The sequence below is a fragment of the Somniosus microcephalus genome, chromosome 16 (assembly GCF_052327205.1).
Source record: "Somniosus microcephalus isolate GS21.2 chromosome 16, FLI_Smic_1.0, whole genome shotgun sequence".
Taxonomy (NCBI): domain Eukaryota; kingdom Metazoa; phylum Chordata; class Chondrichthyes; order Squaliformes; family Somniosidae; genus Somniosus; species Somniosus microcephalus.
The window spans coordinates 100,225,967-100,247,125 of record NC_141002.1 but is presented as its reverse complement, the minus strand read 5'-3'; the positions used below and the strand labels follow the sequence as shown (position 1 = coordinate 100,247,125).

Sequence of the window (21,159 nt, the reverse complement as noted above, 5' to 3'; positions counted from 1 at the left end):
TGAACGAGATACAACCAAGCCCCTCATCCCTGGTAGCATTCTGGTCAATCTCCTCTGCACCCTTTGCAAGGCCTTGGCACCCTTCCTAAAGTGTGGTGCCCAGAATTGGACACAGTACTCCCGCTGAGGCCTAACCAGCGCTTTATAAAGGTTTGTTATTGATCTGTTCATTCATACTGCAGGTGGGTTCCCAGCTCACCTCTCTGAGAGTGTCGACTTGACGCTTCCTGTCCTCATTAAGAGGTTCTGCAAGTCCCCCTTGGGCATTGTGGTCAGTCCAGATAAGGAGCCGTGGTGGCTGAGGGGGAGGTCGATCGACTCGGAGCTGGTGTGCAGGCTGGTCAGGGAAGGGTAGCTCAGAGTGTCCTTACTGCCACCGGGGGAACTGCTGAGGCTGGCCGTCAACTGGTGCCCGCTGGAGGTCAAAGAGTGGAGCGAGGCCGGGCTGGAGGCCAGCGACTGGCTCAGGCTGCTGCCCTCCGTGGGCAGGTCCGACGGTTTGGAGCACAGCGAGCCGCTACCGATCTGCCCGCTGGCACCGGCGACGCTCCCTGCCCCAGTCGACGGAGACTCTAGGCTGCCCTGGCGCGTCAGTGAGGCATGAGGGTTGGAGATAACGCTGGAGCTCTTCACCGATTCCGAACTAGGCCCGGTGACCGGTTTCCCACTAGTTTTCGTCCCAAACAGCCTACGGAAAAAGAGAGATAAAACAAACTAAGCCACAGTAAATGACGTCCCAAGTAGGAATCGGTCTTCTGAAATGAAATAAATGGCGACGTTTTAAAATTACACATAAATCAAGTCCACAAAAAACTAGGCTAACACATCCACAGCGCACTACTGAGGGAGTGCCGCATTGTCGGAGGTGCCGTCTTTCGGATGAGACATTAAACCGAGGTCCCGTCTGCAGTCTCAGGTGGATGTAAAAGACCCCCTGGATCATAAACGTCAGCACGGACTGGTTGGGCCGAATGGCCTGTTTCTGAGCCGTATATCCTGTGTAATATAGTCTCTCTGTGGGAATAAACTGGGCAAGGGTAACCCTACAGAGCTTGCATCTTGTTCCATCGGTTTTAAATGGTTATTTTCTTAACTTTTGGGTAGATTTCGCACTTGCGAAGATGAAATATGATACTTCGGGGGATAGGAAGTATTTTCTAGCGCGTCCAACAAAAACACTGCCTAAGTGAACAGGAAGATTCCCCCCTTGCTCTCCCAGAACAATATGGCTGAACGTCAAACACAGAGGAGTGCTTCCCCATCGCACTCGTTCCGTTTCCCACAAAAAACAAATCAGTAAGGCTTTGTTCAGCTGCCACGTTACGGACAGCTTTAGTGCTGTGCACTCATGCCTATTGGAAGCTGAATTGGAACAGTCTAAGCTTGCTTCACTTTAGCAACTTTCCAGCTGGCCAAAAAAAGAGAGAAAGAGAGGGGACCACGTCCCCGTTGGTGCGAGCAGGATTGGAACCAAAGTCCCAGAAGCAAAAGGACAATTTTCACCATCGCCGCTCAAAAGCAACAGAAATGAAAAAACAGGGCGGGTTTGGTAACGGGCAGCCAATTCCCATCTGCCAATGTTAAAAAAAGAATGATTGCATTTCTACAGCACCTTTCAGTACCCAAAGTGCTTTACAGCCAATGAAGTACTTTTTGAAGTGTAGTCACTGTTGTAATGTAGGAAAGGCGGCAGCCAATTTGCGCACAGTAAGCTCCCACAAACAGCAATGTGAAAATGGCCAGATCATCTGTTTTTTGTGATGCTGATCAAGGGATAAATATTGGCCCCAGGACACGAGGGATAACTCCCCTGCTCTTCGAAATAGTGGCATGGGATCTTTTACGTCCACCTGAGAGAGCAAATGGGGACGGCACCACCGACAGTGCAGCACTCCCTCAGTACTGCACTGGAGTGTCAGCCTAGATTTTTGTGCTCAGGTCCCTGGAGTGGGACTTGAACCCACGACCTTCTGACTCAGAGGCGAGAGTGTGACCCACTGAGCCACAGCTGACACATAGGCCGCGATTTCCCCCACCTCGGCGGGTCCATGGCGGGCGACGTCGGTGGCGGGTCCCGAACCCGCTGCTGGCTCCAGCCCACTCTGTAGAATAAATTTCCCCTGATTGGGCTTGTTAAGCCCCGCCCAGCGCGTTTCCCGGTCCAATTGAAGGAAGCGGGTCTGATGACGTCATTTGATGACGCGTCATCAGCCGGTTTCCTTAAAGGGACCATGCACAAATTTACTTTGACAGTTGTGCTGTCAGTGTTCTACAGCATTGAGGCGCTGCAATCATTGACAAGCACTGCACAGAGGTGCACGGCTGCACCCAGGCTCTCCCATGACTCTCTCCGTATGCTTATGGGGGGAGTCACAGCACACAGGGAGGTCCTCTTCCCTTCCAATGGATGGAGGAGACCTCCCCAGGAGATCAACACAGCCTGGTTGCACATTGCAGAGGAGGGCACAAGCAGGGATGTCGTCAGGAGGACCAGGCTGCAGTGGCGCAAACCTTTCAATGATCTCAGTAGATCACGAAACGTTACTGCAAAGACACACTCAACCTCATCCTGCTGTGCCACTCATCACATCCCCATCACTCTGCCTTCCCTACCCTACTCCTGCACATCCTTATTCACACCAACTTACCTTGCGCCTCCACCCATCCCTCTCTATCTACATTATCACTTCCCCATCTCACTAGCCACCCCTCACACTCACCCTCATCCTAGTCCAATTATACCAACTAACAACACACAAGGGTGGGCTCTTATGTGTTTTAGCCAATGTTCATGTGAAGTTTCTGTTAATGTACTGTCAAAAAATTTAAATCTTTATTTTCAACACATTGCATTCTTGGACAGATTTGTGTGAACCTTTGGAAGTGGCTTAGTGAGTTGCAGTGAATGGTGAGACATAATGGTACCCCCTACAATGTGGTGAGTGTGAAAGGAATGGCTTGGGCATTGTAGGGATGCTTTATGGTGTTGGTGTGGGGCGGTGCCAACCTGGCGCATCATGTGGCAGCCAGGGTGTACAGCGTCAAGTGAAGTAAATCTGGCCAGGGTGAGGCGATCCTTGGCCTCCCGGGTAGCAATGTGGTTGGGTGCTGATGCCCTGTGTCCTGTGCAGCATCAGGTGATTGTGGAGAAGGTTGGTGTCGGTATTGGTGCTGCTGATGTACCTGGTGATGCTGTTGTTGCGGCTGATCATGGTCAGATTCTGAGGACCAAGGTGAGAGAGTATAAACTGTACCCATGCTGATGGGATAGATGGCAGGTGAACTTGATCTGTCAGTGGTGAGAGAGGTTGTTCCAATGAGGTGACACTGGATAGAATCATAGAGTCATAGAATGGTTACAGCACAGAAGGAGGCCATTCGGCCGGTCGAGCCCGTGCCGAAGAGTTTGCTCCAAACACTCGCAACCCACATAAAGCTCAATCTGTCTTCCAAATGTAGTAAGCAACAGCGTCTGAGCTTGGAAAGTGAACGGCTGTGAGGTGGGAGCTTTTATAGCACATTTCAAGCTGTCAAGTAATGAGATGATTCCATGGCCATTCAACCCCCGCCCAGCTTAACAGACGTGATCCCCGAGCAGCGAGAACCCCGTTGGCAACCTGGTAAATTCTAAAGGTGAGCTCAAAATTGTTGTTAATCCTCTGTTAACCTGAATTGCCTCCCCCGCCGCTGCGTCGAGTCTGTTCAACGTTGACAGACCCGACATTTGGTAAAGGCATGTGGCGGCGGGTGGACAGTGGGGTCCTGAGCCGCTGTAAAAAAAAACACTTTCCCACCCGGCCCGCCACCGATCGCACCCGCTGACCCCCCAGAAAATTCCCCCCATAATGTTGGTATCTGGCTGAGCCATCTCGCCCCCCCAAAGAGGTATTGGTTTCGGATTAGTTTGCTGGCAGTGAATAATTCCTTCCTAATTATGCACCAATCAATTCAATAAACCAGTCCACATAGATGAGAAACCTCAGTATAAGTGGTTGAGGTCAGACCTGAAAGAGAGAACAAGCTTGCATTTATATAGCACCTTTCACGACCTCAGGACGTCCCAAAGCGCTTGAAGTAAAACTGTAACGGCTTCAGCGGCACTTCCCTCTGCTCGCCGCCTGAGGGCGGTTTTTGAGGCTTCGGTGCGCTGCTGCCGTGCCTTTGGGCCCCTCTCCTCACCTGTTTCTCGAGTAATCGATCTCATCAGAGTAATTAGGCTAGTTAATAAAGTTGTTCGTTTTTGTTCTTGTCTTGTCCTCTGTGCCTCTGGCCTCACCTGTGTGTTGTTAATGTATTTGTCTCCTGTCTCATTTGATTAATTATGTCACGTGACCACTCTAGCCTGTATTTAAGCTTCCTGTTTCCTGTCCTCTTGGCTCAGTCCTGGGTTCGCCTGCCTGCAAGTAACAGCTCTTGCTGTGTCTCTGGCGTTCTCGAGTCTCAACTGAATCGCCTTTCGAGTGTTACCATGTCTCTGTGTTTTCAAGTATCAAGTGAAGCATCTTTCGAGTTCTACCTGGTCTCGAGTCCTTGGATAGGTTTCCTGCGCTTGGGTCCACTACTGAAACCCTAGCAAAACGGCCCCGTGAATAAAACTATGGTACCTTAGTGGTTATGGCACTGGACCAGCGACCCTCAACTCATGAGTTCAAACCCCGCCACAGTAAATTGTGAATTATGGCAATTGGTGCGTTGGCACCAGGAAGAATGACCATGAAAGATTGTTGTAAAAACCCAACTGGTCCACTGATGTCCTTCCATGAAGGGAACCTGGCATGCCAAATATGGTCTGGTCCACACTATGTATTTGACTCTTAATGCCCTCGCTGCAACTCAGGATGGACAATAACTACCGCCTTGCCAGCGTCACCCATATCTTAAAAGGAGAAAGAAGAAAAATGGAATTCCTGACCATCCTAGATCATGCGAAATAACAAACTCTCCATCATTGCCCCCAACACAACCTTCAGTTGGAAAGACAAGACTTTTGCCTTCGTCCCAACCATCAATGGCAATCTGTAAGGAGCCGATACGAACTTCCCTGGCATGGAGTAGGCAACAGGGTTAAGTTCTGTGATCCCGCGCTCCCGCTCTAAGGGAGTGCGGGTGAGGGATTGGGTTACAACACTGTAGCCCCAACACTCCACCCCATGGGCTGGTTCTTCACTCGGAGATTTTCCGAAACCTTAAGAAGAACTTTCACTTCCATCTTGGAGCGTTACCAAGATTGGGAGCAGAAAATCTTACCTGTGATGGGTGGTGACTTAAGAAAACTACTAGGCACTTGGTCTAAGCGTTAAACAAAGCTTTAATCAACTGTTTTGCAACATGGAGGTCTAGTTGTGTCCTTCACTAGTTCCTGTTAAGAATGTCCTGCACAAGCTGGGCTCGTGCCCGAGTATTTATACTCTCCCTGGACAACGCCACCCACAGGCCGCTCAGTATTATTTCATAAGTCTTTCTTTCATGAATGACTGATTCATGTCAGACAGATCCAAGTGAAGCGCCAACTCCTACTCAGAAACGTCCAAATGTCTGGTCGCAAAAGAAAAAAAAATTCTACAGCACGGACGGCTAGGAAAGCTGGTCGGCTGGCGAGCCACCTGCGCTAATAGATTGGGCTGGCGACGTCACTGACCTGCGGAAGGTTGGCGAGGAGATATCAGGATACTTGGAGCCTTGTTGCCTTAATCCCGAGGCTCCGCTGCTGTTCACGGAAGGCGGGCTGGATTTCGGAGAAGTTGACAGCGACATGCTTTCCGGGTCCGACACCACGGCTGCCTTCTCCCGCTCCCGGTCGCTTTGACCGATGCCGACAGGGCTGGAGCGGCCCGAGCCCACTTTGGACGGCTCCCTCAGCTTGGATGCCGCCGTCGTCGCGCCGGCTGATTTCCCGCCGGCGTTGGAATCGATGCTGCTGGTGCTGGAGCGGTGCCCGCCCCGGCCGGCTATGTTGCCGGTGCTGGACTTGGCAGGCCGCGGCAAGCTGCGGTACTGCAGGTTAGTCCTGGAGCTGACCAGCAGGATCCCGTCCTCCTGGTTCTGGGAACCATCCAGGCTGGTCTTCCGCACTGAGGTGGACTTGCTGGGGATCCCGGAAGACTTGGGCACTTTTCCCAGGGTGGCTGACCCGCTGGTCACCGTGGCTCCGCTGGCGCTTGTGACGGTGCAGGAGCTGACGCCAGGCTTTTTAAATCCAAAGGAGCCCGCGGTGGGTGTACGTGCGATCCCTGAAGGTGGCTTCTTTCCTTCGTCTCCGCTGCTCCTGCCTGCCTCCGAAGGAGAGTGTTGGGTGGTCGTGCCTTTAAGGGACACCTTTCCCTTCTCTGAAACTTTTACATCATCTGTTTTTCCTGCAACAGGCATGTTAACCATTAAACATAGGATTTACAGCACAGAAACAGGCCATTCGGCCCAACACGTCCCTACCGGTGCTTATGCTCCACACGAGCCTCCTCCCATCCTACTTCATCTCACCCCATCAACATAACCATCTATTCCTTTCTCCCTCATGTGTTTATCTAGCTTCCCCTTAAATGTATCTATACTATTCGCCTCAACCACTCCCTGTGGTAGCGAGTTCCACATTCCCACCACTCTCTGGGTAAAGAAGTTTCTCCTAAATTCACTGATCTGTATCTCCATTTATCTGCCTTGGTTCCGTATTCCTCAATACCCATTCCTAACAAAAATCTATTGATTTTCAATTGACCCCCTCAGCCTCAACAGCTTTTTTGGGGGGAGAGAGTTCCAGATTTCCACCACCCTTTGTGTGAGGACGTGCTTCCTGACATCACCCCTGAACGGCCTGGCTCTAATTTGAAGGTTCTGCCCCCTTGTTCTGGACTCCCCCCCACCAGAGGAAACAGTTTCTCTCTATCCACCCGATCAACTCCTTTAATCATCTTAAACATCTCAATTAGATCCCCCCTTAATCTTCTATACTCAAGGGAATACAAGCCTAGTCAATGTAACCTGTCCTCCTAATTAAACCCATTTAGAACCGGTATTATTCTGGTGAAAATGTGTGTGAAGGTTGGTGAGAAAGAAATCCAGATGGACCGAATAATTTCTCGCAAACTGAAGGCTGTTGGCCCGATACTGGAATTAATTACAAGTGAAAGCATCTTCAAATTCACTCAGCTGAAACCAGCAGCTTAATTTGAATAATAATCATTCTGAATAGCTTGGAGTTACACTTCTCTATGACTCCCGGTCTTTGTCCGTGCTGTAAACGCGATGATTTTGGGATGAGGCAAGCCGATCCAATTGAAGAGCCTGTACTCAGCTCAGGTGCGATGGGCCGAATGGCCTCCTTCTGTGTTGTAAGTTACATAGAATTACCTAGCATTTACAGCACATGCCGGTGTTTATGTTCCACTCGAGCCTCCCCCACCCTACTTCATCTCACCCTATCAGCATATCCTTCTATTCCTTTCTCCCTCAGGTGTTTATCCAGCTTCCCCTTAAATGTATCTATGTTATTCACCGCAACCACTCCCTGTGACAGCGAGTTCCACATTCTCACCACTCTCTGGGTAAAGAAGTTTCTCCTGAATTCCCTGTTGGATTTATTAGTGACAATCTTATATTCATGGGTCCTAGTTTTGGACAGCCCCACAAGTGGAAACATCTTCTCTGCGCCTACCCTATCGAAACCCTTCCTAAATTTTAAGGACCTCTATCAGGTCACCTTTCAGCCTTCTCTTTTCTAGAGAAAAGAGCCCCAGCCTGTTCAACCTTTCCTGATGGTTGTACCCTCTCAGTTCTATCACGAATATGCCCCCTTTTCTCACTCATACTCATGCTACGAATTCAAAAAGAAAGGGCTTTTCAGACCCTATTCCCACTGTAGCACTGAGCGGAATATTTCTGTGGCCTTACCAGGGGTCTTTAAGGGGTGAGGCCCCGCTTTGTTGCGGGGTGTGGGGACCCCTCCTTGCGCCGTCATGCCCCGCCTCCACGATCCGGTCTGAGACAGGGACAGGGACGGCCGTTGCCCTTTCTCGGAATCATCGGACAAATCAGAGGGGTTCCTCTTCCACTTCTCGCTCGAGTCCATCTTCAACGTGTCCAGTCCCTCCTCGTGCTTCTTCAATTCTTCGCCGCTCCAAGCGGTTTCATTTTCTGACGTCGACTGCTTCTCTGTGTCCGTTTTGCGCTGTGGAAAAGTACCGAATAAATTAAGGACTGAGTATCAGTGGCCAGCACTTTTGTTTTCTTTGCACCGGCGCTGAATGAGGAACGAGAATTGGGAACAAAAAAACTCTTCTGCATCGTGTATCCGCCAAGTGGGACTCTCTCCACCCAAAAGGCTGTGGATACTGGGGGTCAATTGAAGCTTTTAAGACTGATATCGGCAGATTTTTGCTAGGTAAGAGTATCAAGGGATAGGGAGCTATGAGGACACAGATTTAAGATCATTGGCAAAAGAACCAGAGGGGGAGATGAGGAGAATTTTTTTTTATGCAGCGAGTTGTTGTGATCTGGAACGCGCTGCCTGAAAGGGCGGTGGAAGCAGATTTAATAGTAACTTTCAAAAGGGATTTGGATAAATACTTGAAAAGGAGAAATTGCAGGTTTATGGGGAAAGAGCGAGGGGGAGTGGGACTAATTGGAGAGCTCTTTCAAAGAGCCAGCACAGGCACGATGGGCCGAATGGCCTCCTTCTGTGCTGTAAAATTCTACACGTTTCTTAGTCTTTATTTTTTACCCCGTGTTTTTTTCTTGATGCCCATTCCCATGCCATGCAGCTCCCGCAGTCAATGTGATGGTCAGGTGGCCCACTATCAAGTCACCAGCTCTGATATCGGCCCTTAATCACTCGAAGGCATGCGACAGTTGACGAAACTCTCTCCAATGTGCCTTCCTCTCTGCGGCATCGCCTCACAGCGGTGATCTGCACCTCAACAAAGCGGGCATCAAACCTGCATCGCACCCCTCAGTGTCACTGCATTATAATTTTGTAAATCACAAACAAAGTACAAAGTACAGCACAGAAACAGGGCATTCGACCCAACTGGTCTATGCCGGTGTTTATGTTCCACATGAGCCTCCTCCCACCCCTTTTCATCTCACCCCATCAACATATCCTTCTATTCACCTCAACCTCTCCCTGTGGCAGCGAGTTCCACATTCCCACAACTCTCTGGGTAAAGAAGTTTTTCCTGAATTCCCTGTTGGATTTATTGGTGATTTATGACCCCTAGTTTTTAATTCCCCCACAAGTGGAACCATCTTCTCTTCATCTACCCTAGCGAACAGATAGTGCAGCCAACCATTAAATCTTCATGTTAATGTGTCATTCTTCACGATGAAGGTAGGCACTCAGACAAAATTGTGGCAGATACAATTCATTTTGGGCAAGTGTGAAGTATTGTACAGACAAATAATAAAATGGGTGACATAAACAGTTCATGAACGCCTAAGGCAGGTAAGGATCACATTGAGAGAGGGATAATGAAAGCTCAATCACCGTGGAGCAGTTCAGGTGCCAACCCTCCTGGATTGCCCTGGAGTCTCCCGGAATTGAAGATTAATCTCCAGGTCACTACTGCGAGCAACACCCGGGAGAAAAATCATTAGAAAAAATGTTGTTTCTTTGAACACTTTCAATTATTCATTGTAAAAATGCATTCATTCATTTAATTAATGGGGGTTTGATTTTTTATTATTTATGCATTCATGGGATGTGGGCGTCGCTGGCAAGGCCGGCATTTATTGCCCATCCCTAATTGCCTTCGAGAAGGTGGTGGTGAGCCGCCGCCTTGAACCGCTGCAGTCCCGTGTGGTGAAGGTGCTCCCACAGAGCTGACTTTGTCATAGCGGTTAGTTACAACTGAGTGTCTTGCCGGGCCATTTCGAGGGCTGTTAAGAGTCAACCACATTGCTGTGGGTCTGGATATAGGCCAGACAGCAAGAATCATCCAATCGGGTGAATAATGAAGGGTCTGTTCGCTTTCCCAATTGGCCGCGAGGATGGACGTTTCGGGTGAACAATGGCGGGAGCGTGAGGGTGGGGGGCGGTTGGAGGTGGGAGGTCACGTGATGAAAGCTCCAGGAATATGTCCATGCAGAATTGGAGCAGCGATCAACAAAAGTAACAGGGGGCTGAAAAATATAGCTGGAGCGCAAGCCAGAGGAAATCACGCTCAAACCGTACAATGCTCTGGGTCAGAGCTCACCTTGAGCGCTGAGTGGAATTTCGAGACACAAGGACAATTCAAGCCCTACCAAGAAGCCTCAGATGACTGGAGTTACTTGGCTTTTCAGCTTTGAAAGGGGGTGACTGAGAGGGGACCTCAACATAAGGTAGGAAGCAGTATAGAGGGGTAAATCTGGAACACTGGAATCGTAGACCGATACAGCACAGAATGAGACCATTTGGCCCATCATGCCCAACTAACCCATAACATGGGGTGACAGGTTTCAAAGGGCTGATCTGAGATAGCACGTCTTCACACATTGGCTGAGTGATTGACGCATGTAATGGACTTTGACATGAATCAGTCATTCATGAAAGAAAGACTTCTGAAATAATACTGAGCGGCCTGCGGGTGGCGCTGTCCAGGGAGAGTATAAATACTCGGGCACGGGCCCAGCTTGCGCAGGACATTCTTAACAGGAACTAGTGAAGGACACAACTAGGCCTCCATGTTGTAAAACGGTTGATTAAAGCTTTGTTTAACGCTTAGACCAAGTGCCAATTAGTTTTCTTACGTCAGACTTCTTAATAAGCCTGGAACTATTTAAGGGGCAACAGGAGGCTCTGGTGGGTGGTACTGCATTTCTGACTGGATGACTGGGCAGAAAAGCTACTCTCCACATTTGGAGAACATTGAGGAAGATTTGAACATTCATCTATTGGCACTCAAATCAAAAACGTTTTTTTTTACTACACAGGCCAGATAACATTTAGCCACATCAGTACTGGTGTCAAGAGCATCACCTTGACTCAAGGATTAAGATGTGAGGATAGCAATACCCGGGTCTGAAACAGCAGAGTTCTCCAAGCCTCATTCAATGATAAGCTTCACAACGAGCCCCACAGACCAGGCATGGGGGTGTACAAAAGGCCCGTACAGCTTCAAATTTTAAATTTTAAATATCTCCCTTCCCTACTTTTGTGACCCCCTCCAGCCCTGCATCACCTTGACGGTCCATTCTGCTCATCCAGCTCTGGCCTACTGCGTGTTCCCTCTCCTTCTGCCACCAGTGCTGCCCAAGCCTTCAGCCATCTTGCCCCCACGCTCTGAACCTCTCTCCCCAAGCCCCTTCCGCCTTGCTTCATCCCTCCGACCTGCAACATCCGTCTGAAAACCCACCTCCACTAACCTCTCTCATACTCATGTCTAACCCTCAACTGTGAGCTGCTTTGGGATGTTAAAAGCGCTACATAAATTATCTGAGGAAGGATGTTCTTGCCTTGGAGGGAGTGCAGTGAAGATTCACCAGACTGATACCTGGGATGGCAGGAATGACGTATGAGGAGAGATTGGGTCGATTGGGCTTATACTCGCTGGAGTTTTCACCAGACTGATACCTGGGATGGCAGGAATGACGTATGAGGAGAGATTGGGTCGATTGGGCTTATACTCGCTGGAGTTTAGAAGAATGAGAGGGGATCTCATTGAAACTTATAAAATTCTAACAGGACTAGACAGACTAGATGCAGGAAGGATGTTCCCGATGGCAGGGGAGTCCAGAACCAGGGCTCACAGTCTAAAGATAAGGGGTAAGCCATTTAGGACAGAGATGAGGAGGAATTTCTTCACCCAGAGAGTGGTGAACCTGTGGAATTCTCTACCACAGAAGACAGTTGAGGCCAATTCATTAAATATATTCAAGAAGGAGTTAGATATATTTCTTAAGGCTAAAGGGATCAAGGGATATGGGGAGAAGGCAGGGACAGGGTACTGAATTTGGATGATCAGCCATGATCTCATTGAATGGCGGAGCAGGCTCGAGGGGCCGAATGGCCTACTCCTGCTCCTATCTTCTATGTTTCTATGCAAGCTGTTGACAACATCAGGGAAATTAAGCTTTATTTCCCAAGCCAAGCAGTTACCTTTGTACCGTAATAGTTCAAAAAAGATTAATGCATGAAATCTGCAAAAACACTTCTTGAAATTTTCTCCACGTGCTTTTTTTCCTGGTTTGCCTCCATTAAACTTCAACAGCGGAAGGAGTTCCATGCGGAATATGTACCTGAGTTCTGGTATTCTGCCTGGAAGAGGCGGTGATGTTGGAATAAGAGCTGACGGATGAGGTTGTGTTCAGGTCATCAGTACTAAGGTTGTCGAGTGTGTCGCTGAGACCACTGCTGATGGAACTGCTATCGTCCCAGCTGGAACAAGAGAGAGAAACCCTTAATCAGCCACCGCAACGCAGACACGTTCACATTGCACTAAGCTGCAGATCTATCACTTCATTAGATGCCTCAGTACAATTACGGATGACTATCCAGGGCCTACCATTGCTGAAGTCTGCCCTCTACAAAATAACGCAGGGTAATGGGGTACGGTAGCGTAGTGGTTATGTTACTGGGCTTGTAATCCAGAGGCCTAGACTAATGATCCGTGAGATGTGAATTCAAATCCTTCCCACGGCAACTGGGGAATTTAAATTCAGTTAATTAAATAAACCTGGAATAAAAAAGACAGTATCAGTAATGGTGACCATGAAACTACCAGATTGTCAGAAAAACCCATCTGGTTCACTAATGTCCTTTAGGGAAGGAAATCTGCCGTCCTTACCCGGTCTGGCCTATATGTGACTCCAGACCCACAGCAATGTGGTCGACTCTTAACTGCCCTCCGAAATGGCCCAGCGAGCCACTCAGTTTTACCAAACTGCTACGACAAAGTCAGCACAGTGGGAACACCTTCACCACACGGACTGCAGCGATTCAAGAAGGCGGCTCGCCACCACCTTCTCAAAGGCAATTAGGGATGGGCAATAAATGCTGGCCTTGCCAGCGATGCCCACATCCCATGAATGAATAAATTAAAAAAAAATAATTGCTGATATTATTAATCAGAGTGTCTCTATGAGAATCACCACATACAACGAGAAATGGTTAAAGGCTCCTGCTGAAGATGCATCATATTTTCCACATTGGTGTTATAAGGTGAGTCAGGATCCATTACTAAATGTCCTCCCCCCACAGCCCGCCCCCATACTTTTTTAACTCACTTACCTCAATTTGCATTTTGTCTTATCCGGTCTCTGGCCCATCATTTTAACTTTATTAAATGACCAATTTTGGGGGAAAATTGGGATGTCCTTTCCCTGATGTCAAAGAGAGAGCGAGAGAGACTTGCATTTATATAGCGCCGTTCACGATTTCAGGACGCCCTAAAGCGCTTTACAGCCAATGAAGTACTTTTGAAGTGTACTCACTGTTGTAATGTAGGAAAGTGCCGCTGTTACGACATGGCTGCTGCAGCCCTTGATGCGCTAACATCATCGGATGCGAGTCATGAGGAGGTTAGCAATCAAACTATACGGGGCTCTGGTCAGATCGTACCTTAAGTGCTACATTCAGTCACCAAGACACAAAGGAGACATTCAACCGCTGGAGGCAATGCAGAGAAAAGCCACACGGTTGATCCCTTGACTACAGAAACTATTCAGCCTGGAAAGATGGTGTCTCAGCCACAATTTTACAGCAGTACACAAAATAGTTAAGCGTATGGAAAAGGCAAGTTCGGAATATTACTTTAAATTAAAGTACGAGATTGGGACGAGAGAGCACAGGTTCAATCCAGTAAAAGGCAAACTCAAGATGGATATCAGGAATTTCCTCATCACTCAAGGAGCAATCAACACAAGGAATGGACATCCCAATAAAGTATTGCAGGTGAAAACCCTGCAACTGTTTAAGCAACACTTAGATGCTGCAATGGGCCTAGGGTCTTCCTGGATGGATGACTTAAGATGGGCTGAATGGCCTTCCTGATCTTTCATTATAAACAGAAAAAAGAAAGACTTGTATTTGCATAGCACCTTTCATGACCTCAGGACATCCCAAATCGCTTTACAGCCAATGAAGTACTTTTTGAAGTGTATCCACTGTTGTAATGTAGGAAACACGGCAGACAATTTGCATACAGCAAGCTCCCACAAACAGCAATGTGATAATGACCAGATAATCTGATTTTTGGGATGTTGATTGAGGGATAAATATTGGCCCAGGACACTGGGGATAACTCCCCTGCTCTCCTTCGAAATAGGGCCATGGGATCTTTCACATCCTCCTGAGAGAGCAGACGGGGCCACCGTTTAACGTCTCGTCTGAAAAACAGCACCTCCAACAGTGCAGCACTCCCCCAGCACTGCACTGGAGTGTTAGCCTAGATTTTTATGCTCAAGTTGCTAGGGTGGGACTTGAACCCACAACCTTTTGACTCCAAGGCGAGGGTGCTACCCACTGAGCCACTGCTGACACAAACTACCTTGTGATCGAGTCTCATTTTTGCCATGTATGAAGCCACAAGGATGTGGGAACACTCGAACCATAAAAAATGGCTCTTGTAAGCGTGGAACGGGCAGCATTCTATTGCAACGGAACATTGGCGGTAAGAGAAACAGCTCGCACTTGTACCTCTTGACATGAATCAGTCATTCATGAAAGAAAGACTTATGAAATAATACTGAGCGGCCTACAGGTGGCGCTGTCCAGGGAGAGTATAAATACTCGGGCACGGGCCCAGCTTGCGCAGGACATTCTTAACAGGAATTAGTGAAGGCCACAACTAGACCTCCATGTTGTAAAACAGTTGATTAAAGCTTTGTTTAACGCTTAAACCAAGTGCCTAGTAGTTTTCTTACGTCACCTCTCATGAGTTTAAAGCGTCAACACAGCAAAACGCAATCTCTTGTGTTAAGATTCTGCCTGCATTGCCACAATGGCGTTATTGTCTTTGTTTCGTTCTGTGTGGTTTTACATCTGCCCGGATCATCCGAATTCATTAACTTCTAATGGGATTCGGTTTTTGCAATTACCTTTGCTCTTTGCCGTACAAACAGCAAAGGGACAAGATTTTGTACCAAACAAACTCGTTTGTATAATTCCGCTCTCAGATCGCAGCCGGTAAATCGGTTAACTATTAATATCAGACAGCGCAAAAAATATTTAAATTGGGCAATGCTTTAGACCTGATTAAAAAAAGTCAACATTTAATTGCAGTTCTTTACATCTCTTCACATAGAAATATTAATAATGTAGAAACGAAGACTCAGACCTGCCCAGCTAATAATTCAGATAAAGGAAGCTGCACAGAAAGCAATATGATCAAAAAGAAAGAAAGACTTGCATTTATATAGTGCCTTTCATGGCCTCAGGACGTCCCGAAGTGCTTTACAGCCAATGAAGTACTTTTTGAAGTGTGGTCACTGTTGTAATGTAGGAAATGCAGCAGTCAATTTGCACACAGCAAGGTGGCATAGTGGTTAGCACTGTTGCCTCACAGCGCCAGGGACCCGGGTTCTAATCCGGCCTCGGGTGACTGTCTGTGTGGAGTTTGCACATTCTCCCCGTGTTTGCGTGGGTTTCCTCCGGGTGCTCCGGTTTCCTCCCACCGTCCAAAGATGTGCGGGTTAGGTTGATTGGCCATGATAAAAATAAAAAAAATTAGCCCTTAGCGTTAGGGGGGATTAAATATGTGGGGTTACGGGGATAGGGCTTGGGTGGGATGGCTGTCGGTGTAGGGACCTGGTGCTAGGGTTTGGATGATCAGCCATGATCTCGTTGAATGGCGGAGCAGGCTCGAAGGGCCGAATGGCCTACTCCTGCTCCTATCTTCTATGTTTCTATGTCCCACAAACAGCAATGTGATAATGACCAGATCATCTCTTTTAGGTGTTGGCTGAAGGACAGGCTAGGGTGCGTGGCCCAAATTAGCATTCTTTATACAAACGCACGGAGCATAAGGAATAAATTGAATGAACTGCAGACACAAATTCAAATTGGAGGGTATGACATGGTAGTCATTACTGAGACATGGCTACAAGACGGCCAGGAGTGGGAACTAAATATACCAGGCTATAAGGTCTACAGGAAAGATAGGGATAACAGCAGAGGGGGAGGAGTAGCATTAGTGATTAAGGATGAAATCACTTCAATGATAAGAGAGGATTTAAAGAGGGGTAAGCAGTCAGTGGAGACCTTATGGGTTGAATTAAGAAATAGGAAAGGATCTAAGACTGTAGTGAGAGTTGTGTACAGGCCCCCTGGTAGCAGCTCTGAAGTGCTAGATTGTATAAATGCAGAGATCAGACAAGCGTGTAGCAAAGGCAGAGTGGTTTTAATGGGGGATTTTAACTTTCATATAGATTGGGAAAAGCAGACTAGCACCTGTCAGAAAGGTGGTGAATTTCTTGAGTGTGTCCGGGATAGTTTTCTACAACAATATGTCCTAGAGGCAACAAGGGGGCAAGCCATATTAGATTTAGTAATGAGTAATGAGCCAGATTTAGTTCACAGTGAACATTTACCCAATAGCGATCATAATATGATCGAGTTCAACGTAGCATTTGAAAGGGATAAAACGTGAAACAGCTACAGGTAGACTATCCTTTATCCAAAAACCTCGGGACCAGCCGTGTTTCGGTTTTCGGAAAATTTCGGATTTCAGAAGGTATTTTATAAGACTGGGAAATTTGTCGGCGGGGGGTCGGCGGGGGTCGGGGTTGGCGGGGGTGGGGGTTGGCGGGGGTCGGGTCGGCGGGGGGCGGGGGTCAGCGTCGGCGGGGGTCGGGGTCGTGCGCACGACTTACGCTGAACGAAAAAACTTTCGGTTTTGAGAGGATTTCGGTTTTCGGAAGTGCGGATAAAAGGATACACTATCCCTTATCCGAAAGGGTGGGGGTCGGGGGTCGGGGGGGGGAGAAAAGAATATCGGACAGGCCGCTGCAGCTATCGGACGGGCCACTGTATTGTTGGGTTCACTCTCCCGGTATACCTCCTTCACACTGCCCGGCTCGGCCTGCAATCTCCTACCCAGGAGGGAACTCAGTGACCCTCTGCCCTGCTCAGCGTAAGTCGTGCGCCACTCTGGTCATGTCGTGCGCACGACTTACGCTGAACGAAAAAACCTTCGGTTTTTAGAGGGTTTCGGTTTTCGGAAGTTCGGATAAAGGATAGTCTACCTGTACTAAGATTCTAGATTTGGGTAAGGCCGACTTCAACGGGATAAGGCAGAGGCTGTCCACAGTAAACTGGGTTAATGGGTAAAACGAGTGGGAGATGTTTAAAAAAGAATTTAATGTGACACCGAACCAGTTTATACCCCTGAGGGGCAAGAGTTCTACTTGCCCAAAAAAAACCAGCCATGGACAACTAAAGAGGTAAAGGACAGCATAAAACTAAAGGAACGGACATACAACAATGCAAAAAATTAGCCCAGATCCTGGCGAATGTGAAAGATACAAAGACCAGCAAAGGGTCACAAAACAGACAGTAAAAGCTACAAAAAGGGAGTGTGAAAAGAAACTTGCAAGGGATATCAAAATCAATACGAAGAATTTTTACAGTTATATTAGGAAAAAAGGGTGGTCAGGAGCAATGTTTGCCCCTTAAAAACTGAAAGTGGTGATGTATCAATGACAATGGGGAAATGGCGGACATGTTGAATAATTACTTGGCGTCAGTATTTACAGTAGAAGAGGAGGATAGCGTGCCGGAAATCCCAAAGAAACTAATATTGAATCGGGGACAGGGACTCAATAAAATTAACGTAAGTAAAATAACAGTAAGAAGAAAATAATGGCACTAAAGAGTGACAAATCCCCAGGGCCAGATGGTTTCCATCCCAGGGTTTTAAAGGAAGTCGGTGAGCACATTGCAGATGCCCTAACTATAATCTTCCAAAGTTCTCTCGATTCAGGAACTGTCCCTTTAGATTGGAAAATTGCACGTCACTCCGCTATTTAAGTATGGTGAGAGAGGGAAACCAGGGAATTATAGACCAGTTAGCCTAACATCTGTTGTGGGGAAATTACTAGAGTCTATAATTAAGAATAGGGGACTGAACGCCTCGAACATTTTCAGTTGATCAGAGAGAGCCAGCATGGATTTGTGAAAGGCAGGTCATGCCTGACAAACCTGACTGAGTTTTTTGAGGAGGTGACTAAAGTAGTGGACAGGGGAATGTCTATGGATGTTATTTATATGGACTTCCAGAAGGCATTTGATAAAGTCCCACATAAGAGACTGTTAACTAAGGTAGAAGCCTACGGAATTGAGGGCAAATTACTGACCTGGTTAGGAAATTGGCTGAGCGGCAGGAGACAGAGAGTAGGGATAATGGGTAGGTACTCAAATTGGGAGGATGTGACTCGTGGTGTCCCGCAGGGATCTGTGTTGGGGCCTCAATTATTCACAATATTTATTAACGACTTAGATGATGGCATAGAAAGTCATATATCCAAATTTGCCGATGACACAAAGATAGGTGGAATTGTAGGCAGTGTAGATGGAAGCATAAAATTACAAAGGGATATTGATACATTAAGTGAATGGGCAAAACTGTGGCAAATGGATTTCAATGTAAGCAAATGTGAGGTCATCCACTTTGGACCATAAAGGATGGAACAGGGTACCTTCTAAATGGTGAAAGGCTAAACACACTGGAGGTCCAAAGAGACTTGGGGGGTCCAGGTACATCGATCATTAAAATGTCATGAGCAGATACAGAAAATAATCAAAAGGCTAATGGGATGCTGGCCTTTGTATCGAGAGGACTAGAACACAAGGGGGTAGAAGTTATGCTGCAGCTGTACAAAGCCCTGGTTAGACCACACCTGGAGCACTGGGAGCAGTTCTGGGCACTGTACCTTAGGAAGGATCTATTGGCCTTGGAGGGAGTGCAGCCCTGGTTTACCAGAATGATACCCGGACTTCAAGGGTTAAGTTACGAGGAGAGATTACACAAACTAGGGTTGTATTCCCTGGAATTTAGAAGGTTAAGGGGTGATCTGATCGAAGTTTTCAGGATATTAAGGGGAACAGATCGGGTAGATAGAGAGAAACTATTTCCGCTGGTTGGGGAGTCTCGGACTAGGGGGCATAGTCTAAAAATTAGAGCCAGACCTTTGAGGAGTGAAATTAGGAAACACTTCTACACACAAAGGGTGGTAGAAGTTTGGAACTCTCTTCCGCAAACGGCAATTGATGCTAGATCCATTGTTAATTTTAAATCGGAGATTGATAGCTTTCTGTTAACCAAAGGTATTAAGGGATATGGACCAAATGCGGGTGTATGGAGTTAGGTCGCAGATCAGCCATGATCTCATTGAATGGCGGAACAGGCTCGAGGGGCTGAATGGCCACCTCCTTTTCCTATGTTCCTATGTTCCTGAGGGATAAATATTGGCCAGGACACCGGGGAGAACTCTCCTGCTCTTCTTCGAATAGTGGCCGTTGGATCTTTTACGTCCACCCGAGAGGGCAGACTCGGTTTTAACGTCTCATCCAAAAGACGGCACCTCGACAGTGCAGCACTCCCTCAGCACTGCGCTGGGAGTGTCGGCCTGGATTATGTGCTCAAGTCTCTGAACAATAGTTATTATTGAAGCTTACGTTATTTTGGAATCTTTCAAAGAAACAGATGGTTTAATCGCAGTAAGTTAAGTAGAAACCACTGACTCAATTGTTGGAATTGGTTTGCATGTAACATTTTATTTTATTTACAGAGCAATTTCCTTGCAGGGACCAAACTATCTACAGACCTCATGCCTGCCTTTCATTCCTACTGAGTGGCTGTGATGAGCTGCATGTGGAATCTATGGAGAACCCTTTGAACAACATTTGAGGATAGCAGGTCATAAGAAGAACGTATCAAGTACCACACAGATAATTCTCTCCGAGGTCGAAGATCAGCCGTGATCTTATTGAACGGCGGACCAGGCTCGAGGGTCGAATGGCCGACTCCTGCTCCTAATTCTCATATTGCTATGTAAGCCCTGTTAAAACATTTATAAATTACTTTGCTGATCTCTGATGGCATTACTCACAGATCGTCTGAAGTGTGGCTGTGTGGTTTATCGCTGGCCTGGCCTGTACCTTTAAGGTGATTGAAGCTGCTTGTAAGGTGCTGAGGCCAATGTGCAATCACTTGTAAATTTCACTTGCTGACTTGCTCTCTCTCTTCACTTAATAGTTTTGTGTTGTTAACAAGGTGTGACAGTTTGAAGTTTGACTATAGAGAGAACGATAGAGACAGAGAGAGAGAGAGAGATAGAGAGAGAGAGATAGATAGATAGATAGAGAGAGAGAGAGCTAGAGATAGAGAGAGAGATAGAGCAAGAGAGATAGAGAGAGCTAGAGAGAGAGAGAGATAGTACCAAAAATTCTCACAAATATGCCCTGAATTCAGAAATTTGAATGGCGACCAAAAACTCCCATACCTACCAGGGGAACAGAGAAACTGTAACTTTAGCGGCACACTATGTTACAGCTTGCCATAAACAGAGGGACAACCAGTAAACCTAAGAAAAGAGTATATACAAATTATACGAATGTATATTTATACACTCAGGGATATATCTGTTTATACACTGTATGAATAGATCTGCGTTTATGTGTTCATCCATAAATGTTTTTCGATGCTTTGGCAACATAAGATGTACCTTATCATGCCAATAAAGTGATTTGAATTGAATTGAATTGAATTGATAGAGAGAAAGAGAAAGCTAGAGACAGAGAGAGAGAGAAAGATAGAGATAGAGAGCCAGATAGATATAGAGCGAGATAGAGAGAGCTAGAGATAGAGAGAGCTAGAGATAGATAGAGATAGAGTGAGATAGATAGAGAGATAGAGAGAGCTAGAGATAGATAGATATAGAGATAGAGTGAGATAGAGAGAGCTAGAGAGAGAGAGAGAGATAGATAGAGAGAGAGAGATAGAGTGAGATAGATAGAGAGATAGAGAAAGAGAAAGAGAGACAGAGAGAGCTAGAGATAGAGAGATAGAGAGAGATAGAGAGAGAGAGATAAAGAGAGAGAGATAAAGAGAGAGAGCTAGAGATAGAGAGAGAGGGAGAGAGAGGGAGAGATAGAGAGAGGGAGAGATAGAGAGATAGAGAGAGAGAGAGAGAGACAGATAGATAGAGATAGAGTGAGATAGAGAGAGAGATAGAGAGCTAGAAAGAGAGAGA

At 47.1% G+C, this 21,159-nt stretch overlaps 1 protein-coding gene across 1 annotated transcript in view; it reads right to left on the bottom strand.

The window, feature by feature from the left end:
• nav3 (neuron navigator 3) overlaps positions 1–21,159 on the bottom strand; it is a 483,558-nt gene that overhangs the window by 119,012 nt on the left and 343,387 nt on the right. The window contains exons 13-16 of the mRNA XM_086009556.1: positions 12,208–12,346; positions 7,885–8,161; positions 5,639–6,353; positions 200–688 (exon numbers count right to left, since the gene is read on the bottom strand). Of these exons, the coding sequence (XP_085865682.1) occupies positions 200–688; positions 5,639–6,353; positions 7,885–8,161; positions 12,208–12,346 (1,620 nt within the window). The remainder of the gene's footprint in view (positions 1–199; positions 689–5,638; positions 6,354–7,884; positions 8,162–12,207; positions 12,347–21,159) is intronic.